Source organism: Ooceraea biroi, chromosome 9, assembly GCF_003672135.1.
Source record: "Ooceraea biroi isolate clonal line C1 chromosome 9, Obir_v5.4, whole genome shotgun sequence".
NCBI lineage: Eukaryota > Metazoa > Arthropoda > Insecta > Hymenoptera > Formicidae > Ooceraea > Ooceraea biroi.
Window position 1 is genome coordinate 13,909,880 of NC_039514.1, and position 18,477 is coordinate 13,928,356.

Genomic DNA, 18,477 nt, shown 5'->3' on the forward strand with positions numbered 1-18,477 from the left:
TTCAAATAAAGATTGCAAAATATTTGTGCACAGAGAAAATGTACAAAGTTATTGTAAACTGATGTGATTATATAACAGTTAAGATTTTAAAAGGCATTTATGAACACATGAATTTATTCTTTATAATGTTATTAACAAAAAGTATTATTTTCTAAACTTTTATACTCGTAATTTTTGAAGAAAATATAATATGAGAATTTAAGAGAAATCTGTGAATATATACAAATAGCATATACTTCTTAATTTCTCTAAATATATCAGAAAATGCACCGTACTGCATACCAGCTGTGCGTTTGCACTCGTATGTGTATGTATTGTATAAACAATGAATATTTTCATAAGTATAAATATAACTAAACATTTTAGTAGCTGTTCGAGTACTTTGTAATGACGTTTAATGCTGTATTAATATTAAAATTAAAATGGATTCTGCGAAAACAAGGTGTACAAGTTATTTACATGAATCAACATACGTAACTTTGAGAGTAAAAGACAGAATTCATTGAAGATTTTATTTTTTCGTTTGCACATATTTTAAATAAAACGATCTCTTTTACATAATAAAATGTAGAATAAGCCAGCATATAGAAATTTTGTCAAGTTCTGTGGAACACTTCTTTAAAAATGTATATGTATATGTATGTATACAGATAATCGCACATAAATAAAATTTGTGGAAACGAAAGAATTATCAAAGTTCATACAGCTACACGCTCCGCTAAACATCTTTGGACAATGTAATGTATTTAATATTAATATATAAAACTTTCCTTTTTCTTAAGAATGTGCTAGCTAATCCCCGCTCTTATACATTTTACACGTGCTTACGTAAGCAGTTGTAATGTGTTGTAATTGCCAACTCTGAAAAGATATTCCGCATATATACATACAGTAAAATAAATCCGATCGCTTTTTTGTATTTGTTTATAAAAAGTCTCGTACCAAAACTCTGCTAGTATAAACCTTAGTTTTTTCTGAACGTCGTTTCTCTCGCGGCATGTGAAGTGCATAATATTACGGCACAAATTCATTGCATTTATATATATGTATGTATAAAACACAGTTTTACATTCAATCCCTTATCTCTCATTCTGCAATATTAAGAAACAGAAACATGGGCTATTACATCATTGAAGCATAGAATTAAATTAGAAATACACGTGATTGCAATTTTTAATTTTCCATCAGTCAAACGCGACGTTTCCGTGGTAAAGTCTGAAATAATACAAACGCATTTTCTAAAATTTTCATCTTTGCAAAGATTCAATAATGTTTAAGTTATTGATAAAATATAATACATATATCTCCAACAAAGTTAAAAGATATTTCCCATTTATGTGTATACTTTCAATATATGCATCGATTTGACATCCAGTATCAATAATTGAAAGCTATTTTTAATATTCTGAATTAAGTTATCATGATGGACAAGAATTCCCGTGCAATATATTCACGTAATTATTTAATTTAGCAACGAGTGAATAAATAAATGTCACCTACGCCATGTTACTGTGCCATATGAATACCAAAGAATATATCGTTGCAACACACATGAAGCTCTTTACGATATCAAATTATAAAATAAGATTTTAAGAGACTAGAAGCAAAATGCGAAACGTCAATTCGGTTAATAAAACATTGCGACGCGACTAAACTTTTCTTTTTATTAATTCTTAATAATGCTAAATCTGATTTTTTTGTTCGCAGAGTATTTTGTGTTCTGATATTTCTCGTTAAAGACGAGGACAGACTATGGAAAAATCCAGGTAAAATTTGAAAAAATGGTGGCTTATCCTAAAGATACGAAGAAACGCACATGCGGAATGTACATGTTAAGAAACGATACTTCCTCTAAAAACAGAAACGAATTTGATTATATTAACGGATTCTCTTATGCGTATACGAATTTCTTACATTCATTCATAGTACTACATTGACAACTGCGTACTGCTCGAAATCGATACTGTGACCATATTACTCTTCTCTCTCTCTCTGTTTTCTCTTCTTTACTGAGATAAAAGCTAACAATACTTTGTACAAGTTTTATAATACAAACATATTACGATAAATTCAGTTTATATTTATATATATATATATATAGTATATTATATAATTTTTTTTAGAGTTACGTCTCACACGCAGATTCGCTTCTTGTACAAGGCAATGTCCTTCCTCTTTGATAACGTTAAAAAGAGTTCTTTCTTGGAATTGTTTTCCTTTTCTTACTAATGACTCCCGCGTTGGTCTAGGAGAAATTGAAATCTACGCGCTTATGCTTCCGTACAGATTTAAGCGTATCCTTTACTTCGATTCACTTTAACGATCGTGAAGTGTCCTCATGGTTCTGATATTTCGGCTTGCCATGAGTGAAAGGCAAGTATCTATACTTGATCATATGCTGCAACAAAAAGGAAAGGATACAAAACTATTAGAAATAAAAGGACGTAAAGAGAATTAGAAGACTGAAAGTCAGCGTATAAAATAAATTAACAAACAAATTTCTGATTTAAATGTAAGAAAAATTGCCTATGCGTCTCAAAGAAAAGATTAATTTTTTAAGAGATTATTTGCAACAGTTTTGAAATGATAATCGATTAAAAGTAGTGTTATTCTAAAATCCTAGATTTTTCAAAAACAGAAATTTATTTCTGTAATTTTTGAAACAATGGCATAAAGTTATTAATAATAATTTCTTAATGACAACCACAGATATATTAAAATACAGAATTAAGAATAGATGAAACTAAAGATAAGTAGTTTTTCAGGAATTTTTTTGTTAAAAGTCCTGTCACAAGATCCCTTACCTTTATTTGTCGCTTCATCGTTATACAGAACAATGTTATGAAATACATAACGAGTATCGGCCAGAATACTGGTATATTAAAGCAATCAAACAGCGTGCATATCATGGCGACAACCGTGGACTTTGTTACAGAGTACCAGAATTTGAATTCAGGCAATCTTCTGATGAATGGCCTGAATTCCTCGTTTGACCTTGTAGGTAACTCTGGACCGTCTCCATCTACAATTTCCAATCGTAGTAAATTAAATTATTAGAATTAAAGTAAAATGAAGTGTGTTTTGATTAAATTTTTATAATCAATAATCTGTAATATATTTGTAATCTGTAATCTCTAATCGAATCTTCCCTGCAATTTTTAATTCGTCAAGTCGCATTTAATTCTAATTAAGATTATTCTACATAACTTTCCATGTATAATTCGATTATATAAAAAGCTTCAAAATGTGAAATGGAATACTCACCATCGAAATCCATAGCAGGATCAATTTTTGGAGTAAGGAATGCTATGAATAAATTGAGATGATAAATTCCTAATGCATACGTGACAATGTACCATCCCTATAAACAAAATGTTTCTGTAATACTAGACAGCACGGCTATAAAGAGTTCAGCTTGTATTTAATAAAAAAGAAGATATCGTACTTGCGAGATAAATATGCGCAGAATAAAAAGGACTAATAGAAATAGAGCAAATACCCATCTTGATATTACATGCGGGGTCCATAGATCTAGATATCTTTGATATATCTGTAATGCAAGAGATTGTTTCGTATCAAGTCAAGAAATATTGAAAAGCGCTGTCCTAAATCGACGATAAGGTGTAACATTAAACTAAACTATTACAAGTAAACAATGGAGACCAAAAAATATAAATAAAAAGTACTTTAAATATCAAATATTGCACTAATTGTTTAACCTGTGATATTCTTGTTATTCCTTGGCTGATGACATTCCGCCTAGCTGGACCACTCAAATCTTCATCCTGCATCATTTTCTTTCACTGCAAACAAAAGATTTTTTATCACACTAATCAAAACAGTCTTTATATGATTTGACTTAAAGAAAGCAGTCGAGTTTGTTTCACATTCATGTATTGGTTATTGATTGAATGAAAGTGTCACGCATTAAGCTTTTTTGAAAAGTTATAAACAATATGTTTAATAAACTGCAAAATATTATATCTGAATACTAGCTATATATTACGCAAATTGACAATTATGCTGATTATATAAATAATACGTGTAAATCTGTTTTATATGAACGAGTACATCACATATACATCTCTGTATCTCTGTTAACATACACTCACATCCTTTTACCTTTAAGGTTAAGAAAGATTTAGTAGAGAGCTCCAACTTGCAATAATTCAACCTTTAAAGAAAAATCGAAAACTTTTTAATAAAATTATATGCAGCTACTTTTATCCGATGTAGCGCTCAAATATCATTTTATTAGCGCATACGTTAACGATTCTAATTTCAATAATTTGTTGTAAATGCAAAATATGTTTGTAATGCAACGTCATACATTCATGCGAGCGATGAATTTTCCGATTCATAACTGCTTAATACTTAATACGAATGAAGCGAAAAGTGATAATTAGCATTTTCCCAAAGAATTTAATTATTGCAATGTATGTTATATTATATTAATACAAATTCAAGGTTGCGACCGAGAAAGTCCGAGCAAATAATTGTAAATTCATCACAGATACGTACGCGTGAGTCGTACAATTCTAACTCACGTTACGACTTGCAAACAATTTCCGAGGAAACTCTTATTGCTGGCAGAGAATATATCAGAACTTTTTGTGATACGTGGAAAACGGCGATATCGTCGGCAATTTTCAGCAACATGGCACAGCAAGTGCTGTTGCTAACCTAACCTAACCTCGCTGAACTTACGCTGTTGAAAATTGTTAGAGATGACTTGACAAAAAAAAACCACATCGCGAGATATTTACCTGTATTATTCGCCGTTTTTCCTTCCGCACGCAATGCACGCTTCCCCAGATATTGCTTTTAAAAAAATATAACACGTCACAACATTAATGTAGGATACTCTGATTAGACCTTCTACAGAATATACAAAGAGGGCACACTATCTCTGCCATAGTTAGAGACTCTCTATATAAGAGACTGGCCATTAGGGGATGCAGTGTGATTGGTGTACATGACTTGTGCCCCGAAAATGGCAGAACCAATAGGGAACCCTACTCACCGAGCTGAAACTGGCGTACAATTTGAATTGAAATACCTTCGCACTTAACAATTGTGAACTTTTTCATTTCTGAGTTTACGGTATTTTCAATAGCAGAGAACTCTAGGCAATATAAAAAATAATGATATCAACAACTCAGAACTTCTCGGAAAAGAAAGAGTTTCTAACGGCTAGAACTTTTTCATTTCCGAATTTACGGTATTTTCAATAGCAGAGAACTCTAGGCAATATAAAAAATAATGATATCAACAACTCAGAACTTCTCGGAAAAGAAAGAGTTTCTAACGGCTAGAACTTTTTCATTTCCGAATTTACGGTATTTTCAATAGCAGAGAACTCTAGGCAATATAAAAAATAATGATATCAACAACTCAGAACTTCTCGGAAAAGAAAGAGTTTCTAACGGCTAGAACTTTTTCATTTCCGAATTTACGGTATTTTCAATAGCAGAGAACTCTAGGCAATATAAAAAATAATGATATCAACAACTCAGAACTTCTCGGAAAAGAAAGAGTTTCTAACGGCTAGAACTTTTTCATTTCCGAGTTTACGGTATTTTCAATAGTAGAGAACTCTAGGCAATATAAAAAATAATGATATCAACAACTCAGAACTTCTCGGAAAAGAAAAAATTTCTAACGGCTAGAACTTTTTCATTTCTAAATCTAAAAGATTTTTAATAAGCGAGAAATCTTGGCAATATGTCAAAGAACAATATAGGTTTCTCAGAACTCCTTGGAAAAAGAAAAAATTTCAAGAAATTAAGCTAAATCACCGACGAGATGAATGCCATTGAGTTGACTAAGTCCGTGCGGAAGTTTTTAGAAACATTTATGGTACGGTCCCATAGTGCGGAATATGCGCACTGTGGAATTGGCGGAACGCTCGTGATTGGTTACACAGTAAAATATATAACTCAAATATCATTTTAATTGTTATTATTCAGTAAATGTTGTTAAACAATTAAAATTAAAAATATAATTATCGTTGAAAGAGACGGATAATGTTGATCACTTTAATCATTCAATGATTATTTACAATTTACATATACAGGGTGTCCCAGAATTGTGTATGAAGCTCTCGTGAGCGGGTAGAACGCTTCGAACTGAGAAGAAAAGTCCTTTACCGTTTTGAAATTTTCGCAATAGTTAACGAGTTATTAATTATTAAAAATCGCTATATTAGTCCAGCCTACCGCCAAATGCAAGCGCGCGGCGAGATGCGACCGCCTAGAGATCGAGGTTGCTAGGCGCGCGGGGAATTGTTTATTACAAGTCGCTCCTGCCTAGCCATTGCCACTTGTAATAAACAATTCCCCGCGCGCCTAGCAACCTCGATCTTTAGGCGGTCGCATCTCGCCGCGCGCTTGCATTCGGCGGTAGGCCGGACTAATATAGCGATTTTTAATAATTAATAACTCGTTAACTATTGCGAAAATTTCAAAACAGTAAAGGACTTTTCTTCTCAGTTCGAAGCGTTCTACCCGCTCACGAGAGCTTCATACACAATTCTGGGACACCCTGTATATGTGAATACTCCTATATATATATATATATACAGGGTGTTTCCTAAGTAAGTAGACAAACTTAAGGAGGATATTCCTTGGCTTATTTTAAGAAGAAAAGGTCATATAAACATATGTCCTAAACTGCTTTGTTTTCCAAAAAAAGTACATCACTGTTTTCGTTCACTTTTCGGATAGCGTGCTTTAAATCCAGTAGATTTTTTTTTTATGGGGACAGCTTAAATCTTTAGTTTACGCTACACCTATTCAAAATGAAGATCTCAGAAATCGCATAATAGATGGATGTGAAAGAATACGTAACACTCCAGGTATTTTTGAGCGTGTACGTCAATCAATGGAAAGGAGAGTCGAGGCGTGTATCATGGCTGCAGGTGGACATTTTCAGCAGTTACTGTGGTGTTATTATTTTTCTTTTTAGTTACTATTTTCTTTTTCGTTATAATTTTTCTTTTTGGTTACTATTGTTTTTCATTTGTTTCATTTGCAATAACACAAACTGTTCTATAATAAACGAAAAGTGAACGAAAACAGTGATGTACTTTTTTTGGAAAACAAAGCAGTTTAGGACATATGTTTATATGACCTTTTCTTCTTAAAATAAGCCAAGGAATATCCTCCTTAAGTTTGTCTACTTACTTAGGAAACACCCTGTATAATTTTATCATTAAGAGTTTAAATGTTTTTGTGAAATAACTATTTTTTGTTATAAGTAGATTATTTTAATTCGACATTGACTGAAAAATCAATTCTAGATGAAATAGACATTCAAATTACAGACATTTTGAATATTTTTCATCATTATTTTAATTTTAAGAGGTTTTTGAAAGTGATATTATTTTTATATTACGCTGTGTTATACGATATGTGTCTGTAATTGTGCATTAGAAAATAGCACAATTGTTTCCTTGATGACGCATCTTGTTACTCTTTGGCATGGTGAATCCTGGACAGCACTGGTCCTGCTGTGTCAATAATTGTGAATTGCTGAGATCGCTGCTGATCGGCGGGCACTCGCTAATCTCACCAAGTGTTGCGTTCGCATTGTCTCTTTGCGGTTGCGACAGATCCAGAGACGGATTCGACTCGTCCTCGGAGCTCTGCGAAGACGATGAGGACGAGGTGGCATTAATTTTCACTTCCGGTTTGATGTATACACCGGCCGACTGATCCTCCGCACGTGGTGACAGACTATCGCGGTGCTGCCGGAAGTGTTCCTCCGTGTCGCTCAAGAGAGAGCTAAACATATCCGATGCGTTCCTCAAAGCAACGGCGCCCATAGAATTCGATCGACACTCTGTGACACGCAAAAAGATATTTTTTTATATATTTTTTACTTGTTTTTTTCCCTTCTGCAGAAAATCATTCACTTTTGTTTGTTGTGCAGTTGTCTTTTTACTTATTAAGTATAATTAAAATAAAAATAAATATTTTTCTTTATTGAGTGATTAGTGATTAAAATAGAATCTGCAGAGGAGATTCTACCTCGAGCTTCCACATTTTTGGTCGGCGAATTTGCGACCGATCGTCGCGCGACGTCCTGGAAGGTAATCGGAGAATATATCCGTCTCTCCTCGGAAAAGAATCCCGAGGATCCTGGTGGTGTCGGGGATGACATCTTTGACGAACTCCGTCTCGATAACGGGTCTGCCGAGACCGGTTTGTCAAACATGCCTGGACTTATTAAACCTATCACGCCTACTGAGGAGACTCTTTTCTCTATGGTTCTTATCGTGTGCCATTGATGAGGTTCTTGTATAGTGATTCCTTTAGTGGCGACGGAACGACGTTCTCGCTTTTCCAACCAGTAGGTCTTCATCGTGCCTGTTAAGGTGATCAACGTGCGATAAACTTTCGGTTATTCGACAGTTAACGGACAATCTCAAAGTGCAATTAAAATCCCAGGTAGCCTTTTACCTTTCCCCTTGACTTCGATCTCTCCGCGCTCCTTGACCTTGTACGAGGGCGATAGCAATTCCTGAGTGGATTGGGATATGTGTATCTGCATGGCCTGACTTGTCGCTTCCATACGTGCTGCCGTGTTAACAGAATCGCCAAAGAGGCAGTATCGCGGCATCTTCAGGCCAACGATGCCGGCCACGACTGCGCCGCTGTGGATGCCAACGCGTATCTGTAGATGATTGCCTGTAGAGATTGATGTTTTCTTTAGTCTATAGTATTAACATCATGATATCCTATGTATCAAATTACAAAGAACAATAAAGAAAAGCTGCGGATTAAATTGGCAAGATATTTCAAAATTTCAGCACAAGATAAATATAAGTGTGGAGATTCTAGAAAGATTAAAAAATTGCTGCAGAAGGATTCAAAAATTGAGAATGCAATAAAATGTAAAAAGAGAAAAGTATCGATCATCCCTTGCTCCTTTTACCTATACCTCCTACCTGTCGAGCGATCCTTAAGATCGGTTATTGCTTCGACCATATCGAGCGCCATATCGCATACGCGATCAGCGTGGTCGCTCTCTTTTACTGGCGCACCAGAAACTACCATATAAGCATCGCCGATAGTTTCAACCTTGAAATACGAATATTGAAATAAGAATTCAAGAATCAATTCACGTCGCGCAGAATTAAACCAAAGTTTTTGGCAGATTGGAATCGGTTTTCTATCCTAACGCTTGAAGAATATACCTTGTATACTCTGTTTCTTTCAGTCAAGGTATCGAACAGCGAGTACATGGCATTCAACATGGACACGACCTCCATCGGCGAGATTCTACTGCAGATCTCGGTGAAGGTAACCACGTCCGAGAATAAGATTGACACGCTGTCAAACATCTATCGGCAGATAAAAATGATGAAAACATTTTAAGAGAATTTATTGTTAATAAATTAAAGAATATTCCAGTTAAAGAAATACATGACTTAAAAGGAATTCTTATTTTGCTTATGATTTATAGCTTTAATAAAAATTATTGAATAAAATGAACGCATCGATTCCGTTTTATTAATATACTGAAATATTTTAATCATTTATGTGCTACTCGCCTAAAGAAGAAGAAAGTAAATTATCAACTTAAGATATTGAGATATAATACTTTTAGGAAATTTTTCTATGGAAAATTTTCTCACAAAAATAATCAACAAAGACAAATAAAAAGAACTGGAACTTCAATTTTCTTGCTCTGCCTTATCACCCGTACTTCGCAAGTATCAATCGGACTTTCGCCGTTCCTCAAACGGTCCGCAACTTGCTTGGGAATCATCTGGTACAATAATTCATCCGTGCGCTTCATCTCTTCATCCAATTTCCTCATGGATTCCTCCAACTTTTTACTTTTCAGCTGTTCTTGATCCAACGCCAATTTCAATTCTACAGATTGTTGAGTTCCAGCAAGCATGAGATCTCTGTGAAACCATTATCAAGTTTTACCGTTCGGTTATTTGTCGTTTAAGACTTAATTTACAATAATATTGAAACCATATAATATTAACAGAATTGACAAGTTTTTAAGGGTATTATGAGACATTACTTATAATCAAGACAGTTAATAATAACGGATTGATAGCAAAATTCCTTATATTTGTTTAAAAATCGTCAGCTGAAAAATTCTTACCGGCTAAAATCGTGCATCGAAAGATCGTTAATATAGAGGCCCGTCGCTATTAAAGCATTCAGATCGGGCATAACAGGTGTGCCAAGATACATCATCATTTTCCAATTGTCCATGTATATCATTTGACCTGAACAATAAGCAATATTGAATTATATTATACATATAATTTTCTTTTACGACATAAATTATCTATTCTATTTCCCATTTGATACCTATATGAAGTAATTTTAATTAACAGAAGTAACATTTAGCATAACAAGTCAGTTTTTATATTAACTGACAAATAAATTTCTAAAGTTGAAACAATAACGCAGATATACCTTTTAACCGTAAAGTTTTGTCTTCCACGGTTTCGAGTTCGTCACTCAAGAGAATCTCGTTTCTATGTCGATCGTTCAATCGTTCTGTAAGCACTGGCTCGACAGTGACCAATTCGAAAATATTGTTTGTTCGATTCAATATCTAAATTATGTAAATATAATTATAGATTTAATGAAAAATGACAAGGGATTATAAAAAGAAAGCGATGTGTTCGTCATAGGATTCAAAAATAAAAGAAAATATAAAGATTATAAGAGTGGATTATGAAACACTATGTTTTTAATTAGCATTCATCAAACTTACCGATTGGAATTTGAACGCGATAAGTGGTCGAACCAGATCGAAGAAATACGTGATCTTCTTGCCAACCAAATCTGGCAATATTACCATCAATGAATTGCCGATGCTTCTGACTACCATATCTGAGCTGAAATTCAATATATAAGATACACTTTCAATCGAACGTACACAGGCTACTAAGAAGAAAGGCGATTGAGAAAATTGATAAAATCATTCTGGTTCAAACAAATCAAATCAAAATATCATATCTATCGAATTATGCATTAGCGTAACAATAAATCGGATCAACTCGACTAATCGAAATCATTGAATTAATTAACAATTTTTTATTATAATTATATAATCTGCCTAAATAATTTAGTACTTATTTTAGACAATTTTCTGCTTTCAAGCTGAGTTTTGTCAATATCGCATTTTTTTCTCAGTATGTAACAATACAATATGATCGGAGGCGGGCAGTAATTATTAATACGTACCCGAAAACGATGCAAAAGGGAAATATCTCGAAGAGCACGCACGCCCCGATCGGCAGATGCTTCTCCTCACGGGTCATTGCGAGCGAAGCGAGCGTGAAAGCGCGATTGTCGAAAGTGAGCTGAAAGGTAACGTGCACAGTATCGAATAACACTTCTTCGCGCACCAGCTCAATCTGTAGTTCCTTGTGGTAAAAGTGTCGAGCCACCTCTCTTATCTGACCCATCGTGTAATAGACGAAACCCCGTCGTTTGCTCCGGTAGTGAAGGGTCAAACCTACGCATTCGCCAGTCTTCACAATTTCCGTCAGACTCCAAAGCATTGCGGTCAATTTTCTTAATTCTATTTTATCATGTTTTATTTTTTTTATTTTATTCTGAAGAAGTTCTTTCATCAACGTCGAACTGACGAGCCAATTCCCGACAGCCTTGTGCTCACCTTGTCGAGTCTCATTTTCGCAGATGAACGAAGGCGCTCGCATTCTCGGATAGGAAAACTTGAGGTATTCATGAAGATTGTCGAGACCGTTGAGGAAGTCTCTCACGTGCCGTCCGAGTACCGATAGTACGCGGTCGTAGCCGTATTGGCCAACGAATCCTACAAAGTGCACACCCATCTGGTCGAAGAATTCCTTTTCCGTCACACCGAGTACCTGAAGCGTGCATTGAAGAACTCGTATGGACAGCTTTCCACTTTAACAGCTACTTCTGACGCAACGCAAGCTCCACAACGCAAAGTTATGAAAAACTGAAGATCTTACGAGGTACGTCTTGTATTCTTCAAATGTGTATAGTATTCGACGTTTCGCATTAGGTATGTTAAATATGCTATCCAGTACAAAGATCGTGTGTCTCAGCTGAATATTAAACTATAGAACTGTACTATGTATGGGAAAACACAATATTGCGAAGATACCTGAATCGCTTTTTTCGCTAATCTCGGTATTAAGTTTTCCGGGTAGACCTGGTGGACGCTGAAGCTCGGTTGATCCACGGACGCCTGTCTACGGATCTCCTCCCATCTGTCCTCGCCGTAAACCTGCCTTATGTATTCGGCCAGGTTCTCCAGGATTAGCCCGTACATGCTTCTTCAGGTGGATCCTGTCGGCTACTGAAGACACATGATTTTTCACTAACACAGTCTGTCGCGCAAGAGCTTCGTCTGCATAACATTTGTCAGTAGCACAACAATATATTTGTGGTCCTCGCAGCGCGATGCACTCTGGTGCATGGAAATCCCCATGTGTGGTGTATGCCTGCCTTTTCAAAATAATAATTTCTCTCTCAAATATGCAGACGACGCACTTGCGTGTGACAGTATTTCGTTGGATTTTTGCAGACGTGATGTGTCCTTTCCAAAGGTACCTCCATAAAATCTGCATCTAGTGAATGTTAAAGCACTTTTAAGACGCCTATAGTATGCACATGTTCTGTCTTCTTGATTTTCGACGATGCTTCGCGATGCTCGTCGCGTGCCTCGATCATCATGATCACTGACCTCGTTCACTAAAAGGACGGGGCCCGTGCGCGGCGTTCGCGGCCCCCTGAATTAAAATCAACTTCCCATATGGATAAGAGCACGGTTATTATTAGACGGTTTATTATTTCGCTCACGTATATCGACTCACCGATGACCATGCGCCGCTGATTTATTTAAGATGCTTTAACATCATTGATAGATTCCGGCGTCAACTATTTGCGGGTTGAAAACCCATCCCCACTGCGAGGATCTTGAAAATCATTAGAATCTTCTTGGCACGACACCAACAATTCATTTATCATGATTATGAGCGATTTAACGATTATTTTTAACTATTTCCGTACATAATGAAGCGATACGAGAGCTGCGACGACTTTTATTCTCTGGATTAGGAATTTTTGTGCGTTTGGAGACTTGGACACTTTAATTGTTTTGATTGATGAGAGGAACGATACGATAAGATAATTTACGACAACAAAGGACGAACATGTGCTGTCTTTTAACGATCTGATCATTACAAGCGATATCGCACTAAAGGATCTGATGGATTCGATTCCTCACACGCAACGTACAAGTTTCCGTTGCTATGTTCATTTTAATTTACAGGTCGTTAACTGTGCTCTTATTTTTTATATTAAATCATTAAAAGAAGGGTCATCGGAAAATAAATAAAATTTACGTAGGTACATTCACGCGTTCATCTTGCTCTGATGTATATTCATGTATCTCAGTCAAATAAATAAATATTATATCATTTGAATTACGTGACGCAACAATATATCATATTAATGCGGTTATACGACTAATCACAATATTACAGAACAACTAAACAATTTATCACCGTAATTGTATAATTTATTCGAACGAGTTAATACTTCAAGAAATTATCTTTATTTTTTATTCTTTTTTAGTTCTTTACGTTGAAACGAGAAATGCAGTAAAATTAGCACAATTTAACTTGAATACAATTTTTTTATTTTTACAGTATCAAATTATATAATTACTGCAATAAATTGGTAAATACGCTTTATTTCTACTAAAACGCTGATTTGAGATATATCCAATTTGTCTACAAAGTGGAAACAAATTAATCTCGGAATTCAAAATAGAAATGGATTCAATCTTATAATCTTGTGAAGGTGAAGATAATCTTGTATCTTAAAATATTAAATATTCAATTTTCCATGGCACTTTGTATTTTCTGACGTTTCGAGCAAATCGGGTCATGCAAATCAAACTGGGATATTCCGCTGTATGAAACAGGCTTCGTGGCGCATCTGCACTTCTATATTTATATGAGGTACTTTCGGAAGAGCGTAGAGTCATTAGAAAAATATCCTGAAATAAGCATCGATGCGCTCGATTGCATCTTGTATCCCATTTAACGCTCTCAAACGCTTCTTGGAGTTATCTTGACGGTTTTGCGTCGATTAAGAACGAATCTCGCGGGATGCACTCTATATCGTCGCATATACACGAAATTGAAAAGTATGGAAAAGATCTATCACGATATATTATACTGCTGCAGCAAATCTCGTTTAGCAAATTTATTGTATAATACAGAAATAGCGGAAACACTTGTCAACAATAAAAGATAAATAATTCGAATGTAAAAAAATTTTAATCCCTCAACTGTTTGATAGTTTGACACAAATGGAAATGCGCTAAGTTGACTAAGTAATCTGCGATAATAAAAAATTGATTGTTATTCTGCCATCGAAGCATAGTAACGATTTCTTTTATTCAGATTTGCTTACTTAGTAAAATATTTTCAAACAGAAGCAATCAGTGTAAAATTTTATTAGAATATCGAAAAGTTGTTTACGAAACTCCGTTTCACAACAAATACGTGTCTTTTTTTTATTATCTTATATTATTCTTCCTTTATTCTGATTCATTATTCCTATTCATATACTTATTATTATTATTCCTATTTATCTACTTATTCAAGCACTTTACTCGGAATTACCTGTTTCAGTGGACGCGGCGATAAATCTTCCGTAATCACTTATTTAAAGTGGCAAATGCGCTTTTCCAGAATGCCCTCTGCGGAAATTGCGAGTTGCAACGGAACTTCAAGAATGCACTGGCGGGAGAAGTAGACTAAAGGTCACCGATAGCAGCACATCGCACATTTCGCAAAACGTGAAATCATGTGTCCCGCGGCACAGTGCCGTGTACAGAATAATCAGATGGATTCGATACGATCTCCCACCCCTCTCCGTGACTTTTCAGTCTTGTTTTCCTCCCCACTCGCTTCTGCCTTCTTCTTCCTTCGTTCCATCTCCTTTACTCGATCTATTTAGACTACTGTGGGTGATCTCCCTTCGTCCCCCATTTCTATCTCCCTCTTCCTCGTATCTGTATCAGGGTTGGATTATCCATTAGACATTCTTATCGAATCTACAAATTTCTCAAATGATAAAACAGAAGAATCTAAACAAAGAAAGAATGGAATTTCGAAGAAAAGATCAGTGAGGAACATCTCAGTTAGAAAAGATTTTTTTTATTATAATTTATACGATTAAAATTTGTGTTCTACGTAAAAAAATTCAAAACTCTGCCGAAGAAATTAATATAACGTTTCAATAAATACAATAATACTCCATCTTCAAAATATATTTGTATTTATTTTTTATTCTAATTAATTCTTAGTTTTTGGTAATAATTTTTTATACAGAGAGATTTTATGAAGAAATGTTGGTTAAAATCTACAAATTGGACCAAGAAGATGTCATTAGAAACTAGTATCTATTTAGTAGAAAATAGTTTAGTAAATAAATATTCATTTTCGATAACGTGCGAAGCATCGGATAAAAAGCAAGTAGGGCCTATTGATACTGAAATCCGACCCTGCGTGCAATCTACTCCGTCTTTTCGTAGCTGTTAGCTAATAAGATCCTTAAGGACATGCCGCCCCGTATCCATTACGGAGTATGATTATAATTGTCTTTTAGCGATTTTAGTTAATTAGGCTGAGTCTCATCGAGGAGTTGCTTTGTACTACAACAACGTAAATTGATATTGCGTGTAAGATTATTGCTAGGAGATATGATCTAAGCTCCCCTGTTTGTGGCATCAGCCACTTCCTCGCTCATGATCTAGTGTGTATATATATATATATATATATATACATGATTTTATAAATTTTGTTAAATCTTTCGATACCATGACATCTATTAATTCATTTAAAAGCATTTAGGAAGAAACAAGTTTATCGATTTTTTTATTTTTGCAATTGTATGCTTACAATTAAGCTTGAAATTTTATTAAAGCAATTTATTGTTTTAATTAAATGTCTAAATTAATTCAATGTGTTTAGTTTTATTCATTTCTAATAACTTTATGTTAAATGTAAATAAAATGCTGCCGACAATTATAAAACATGAATAAAGCGGTCACTCTAATTTTCTAAATAAAAATTAATCTTTATCGTTATATAAAAAAAGCACGAAATTATATATGTTGTATCCCTAATACTTAAAATTAATTGACACATAGAGATATCATCATCAATTTTCTTTTCTAGATTTTTCAGTCTTTTAGATTTCTTATTTTCAATAATATGATCGATAATACAGCGATACTTTAATCAAGCGCAGATCAAAGCCGTTTCCGATTGAACCTATCTCGAATCATCGATTGATATTGATAGGAATTGAAATTCCTATCGGTCGCTCTCGTCAGGGATGAACGTACTCAAAACTCGAATTCGAAACACACCAATTCTCGATTGTCACTGCGTCAATTTTTCTCTTTTGAATGCGTAGTGCTCAAAGCAAGGTATATATATGTTACCGTAATTAGTACTGTGTGATTAGCAGCTTGCGCGAGAGCGAAAGGGGTGGACCGTGAGCCCCTGAGAGGGATGCAGCAGGTGTTACAACAGGTGAATCGCGACCCACACGAAGGCACACACGTTCACACTGGCTCGAGACCGGGGCGGACTGTGTGTGCGAGAGACACAAACAGCATCGCACACTCAGGATCAATCTGCGAACGAAGGAGCACGTGCGCGAATATCAATTCCGCGTATGCGCGCGCCTTCTCTCCCTCTGGAACAAGAAGCGAGTGGCGAAACCGGACGAAGATGGCTCTCGCACACACGCGAACGCAATTATCCAGCGATTAAAGTCCGCTGTTGTTTGCACAGATTTTTATTTAATCTTTCATTATTTTAATAAGCTTTGCGTTTCCTTGTTTCTCCGATTGTCTCATCCCGCATTGTTGCTGCTGTTATCTTTATTTTTATTCTGTTATTACGTTATAGATTAAATTTTTTGTTTTTTTTTCCTTTTTATTATACTTATACGTTTTGTTGTGTTCTTGTTTGTGTATTGTAGGTAAACTACTTATGCTGTTATTTATACATATTAATTATTATATTTTTGTCATCTGTTACCTGTGCTTGAAGCAAAGTGATTAACAAAAACGATAGCAAATAACTGTAGCGAGTAATTACGAATGGTTTTGTATGTCACGACTTATTGTTGCGGTTTGTTCGAATAACGAGTAAACGTTTCATTGCGAGGAATATTCTTGAGTTTCTATATTGAACGAACTTTTCACGAAGAACGTTAATAAGGAACGTCGGGATATACGGAAAGTTTTACGATTTTATTACATATTTTGTGTCTCTCAACCACCTGTATATTTCTCAAATACTGGAAACAGATGTTTCCAACTGGAAAAACTGTATTTGAAAGTAACGACTAATAATTTTGTGACACTACAGGGATGCATTTTAATAAATATAAATAATAATTGTAAGTAAAATGACAAAATTATTTTGCATAAAATAAATAGCAATAAAATTTAATAAATAATTATTCTGAAAAATTATCTTTTGATCGAAGAGAGAAAGGGACACCATGCATAGTTTTTGCGTAAATTGGTGCAAATCATCACTAATTTGATTCTTAAAGATAAAATACACTAGGCTTACAGAAATTAAAATAATTAAAAATAAATAATAAAATTAATAATAAAAATAATTAATAATAAAAAAACTATGTAGAACATTATAGTTTTTCAGAATTGTGTTATATATTAAACATATAGTACAGGCATGTACAATTACTGTTTTGCCAAAGTAAATAATATCAGGATATGAGATATTCCATTTTTTAAGCGAAGCAACAGATAAACTTTTTTAACGGGTCATCGAGCAATCCTAATAAACTGTAATCGATATATTATATTGCTCAGGAAAGTAGATAACGTCAAAAGTATGAACATCCATCATATTGACCAAAAACGGACAGCTACGCAATGCTTTATGATTATATCCTATATATGTACATATATGTGAATGGAATCGTTTATCACTCCGTAAAGTAAAAGCACAACATATACAGGGTGTTTACCAACAGCGTTTAGGATAAAAACCTTTCGCCCACAAGTAGATCTCGTCAAATTGAAGTAAAAAGTCCTGTACTTGGAAATACTTTGCAAACAACCACGTAAAATTTCGAGTTACGGTAAGTCTCCACGATAGAAGAGAGACAAGGACAGTGTGATTCTTGGTCTTCCTTGATCTAACCTTCGTTATGCGCACTGATGTGCACATAGCAAGGAACAGAACCAAGAATCGTGGACATAGTGTATTACCATCCGGACAATTCGTAGACATAGCGTGTTACCACGCGGACTCGGCTACGTAGTTCAAGGTCCACGTTTTGTGGACATAGAGGCGCTCTCAGGCTTCTCCTGTCTAGAGTCTCTAGAGAATCCCTAACATATCCAGATAAATTACTAGATCACCAGCGTTATGCCGTG

General features: G+C 34.8%; 2 protein-coding genes across 9 annotated transcripts; both read right to left on the reverse strand.

The window, feature by feature from the left end:
* Window positions 1–380: 380 nt before the first annotated feature.
* Window positions 381–4,924, reverse strand: LOC105277291 (protein RER1). 4 transcript variants are annotated; one of them, XR_003407011.1, is made up of 7 exons: window positions 4,767–4,924; window positions 3,720–3,803; window positions 3,446–3,550; window positions 3,265–3,361; window positions 2,805–3,022; window positions 943–2,398; window positions 381–861 (listed from the first exon to the last, which is right to left on the reverse strand). XR_003407011.1 is itself a non-coding variant. In XM_020030992.2 (7 exons), the coding sequence occupies exons 3-7, from the start codon at window positions 3,792–3,794 to the stop codon at window positions 2,312–2,314; spliced, it is 582 nt and encodes a 193-aa protein (XP_019886551.1). In that variant the 5' UTR covers window positions 3,795–3,803; window positions 4,123–4,174; window positions 4,767–4,920; the 3' UTR covers window positions 2,261–2,311. The 4 variants fall into 4 exon arrangements, 3 of the variants coding, with proteins under 3 accessions (XP_019886550.1, XP_019886551.1, XP_019886552.1); XM_020030992.2 differs by lacking the exon at window positions 381–861 and adding an exon at window positions 4,123–4,174 and having other exon boundaries at window positions 2,261–2,398; window positions 4,767–4,920; XM_020030991.2 differs by having other exon boundaries at window positions 381–2,398.
* Window positions 4,925–7,234: 2,310 nt separating this feature from the next.
* On the reverse strand, window positions 7,235–18,413 carry LOC105287293 (soluble guanylate cyclase 88E). Of its 5 annotated transcripts, none has more exons than XM_011352850.3 (14): window positions 16,498–18,413; window positions 14,669–15,060; window positions 12,136–12,330; window positions 11,659–11,872; window positions 11,223–11,496; window positions 10,750–10,873; window positions 10,446–10,587; window positions 10,126–10,252; window positions 9,712–9,916; window positions 9,200–9,346; window positions 8,951–9,083; window positions 8,463–8,690; window positions 8,031–8,369; window positions 7,235–7,842 (listed from the first exon to the last, which is right to left on the reverse strand). In XM_011352850.3, exons 3-14 carry the CDS (start codon window positions 12,301–12,303, stop codon window positions 7,430–7,432), a joined length of 2,514 nt encoding a protein of 837 aa, XP_011351152.1. In that variant the 5' UTR covers window positions 12,304–12,330; window positions 14,669–15,060; window positions 16,498–18,413; the 3' UTR covers window positions 7,235–7,429. The 5 variants fall into 5 exon arrangements, with proteins under 5 accessions (XP_011351152.1, XP_011351156.1, XP_011351155.1 ...); XM_011352854.3 differs by having other exon boundaries at window positions 7,430–7,842; window positions 18,088–18,413; XM_011352853.3 differs by having other exon boundaries at window positions 7,430–7,842; window positions 18,066–18,413.
* Between the last annotated feature and the right edge of the window lie 64 nt (window positions 18,414–18,477).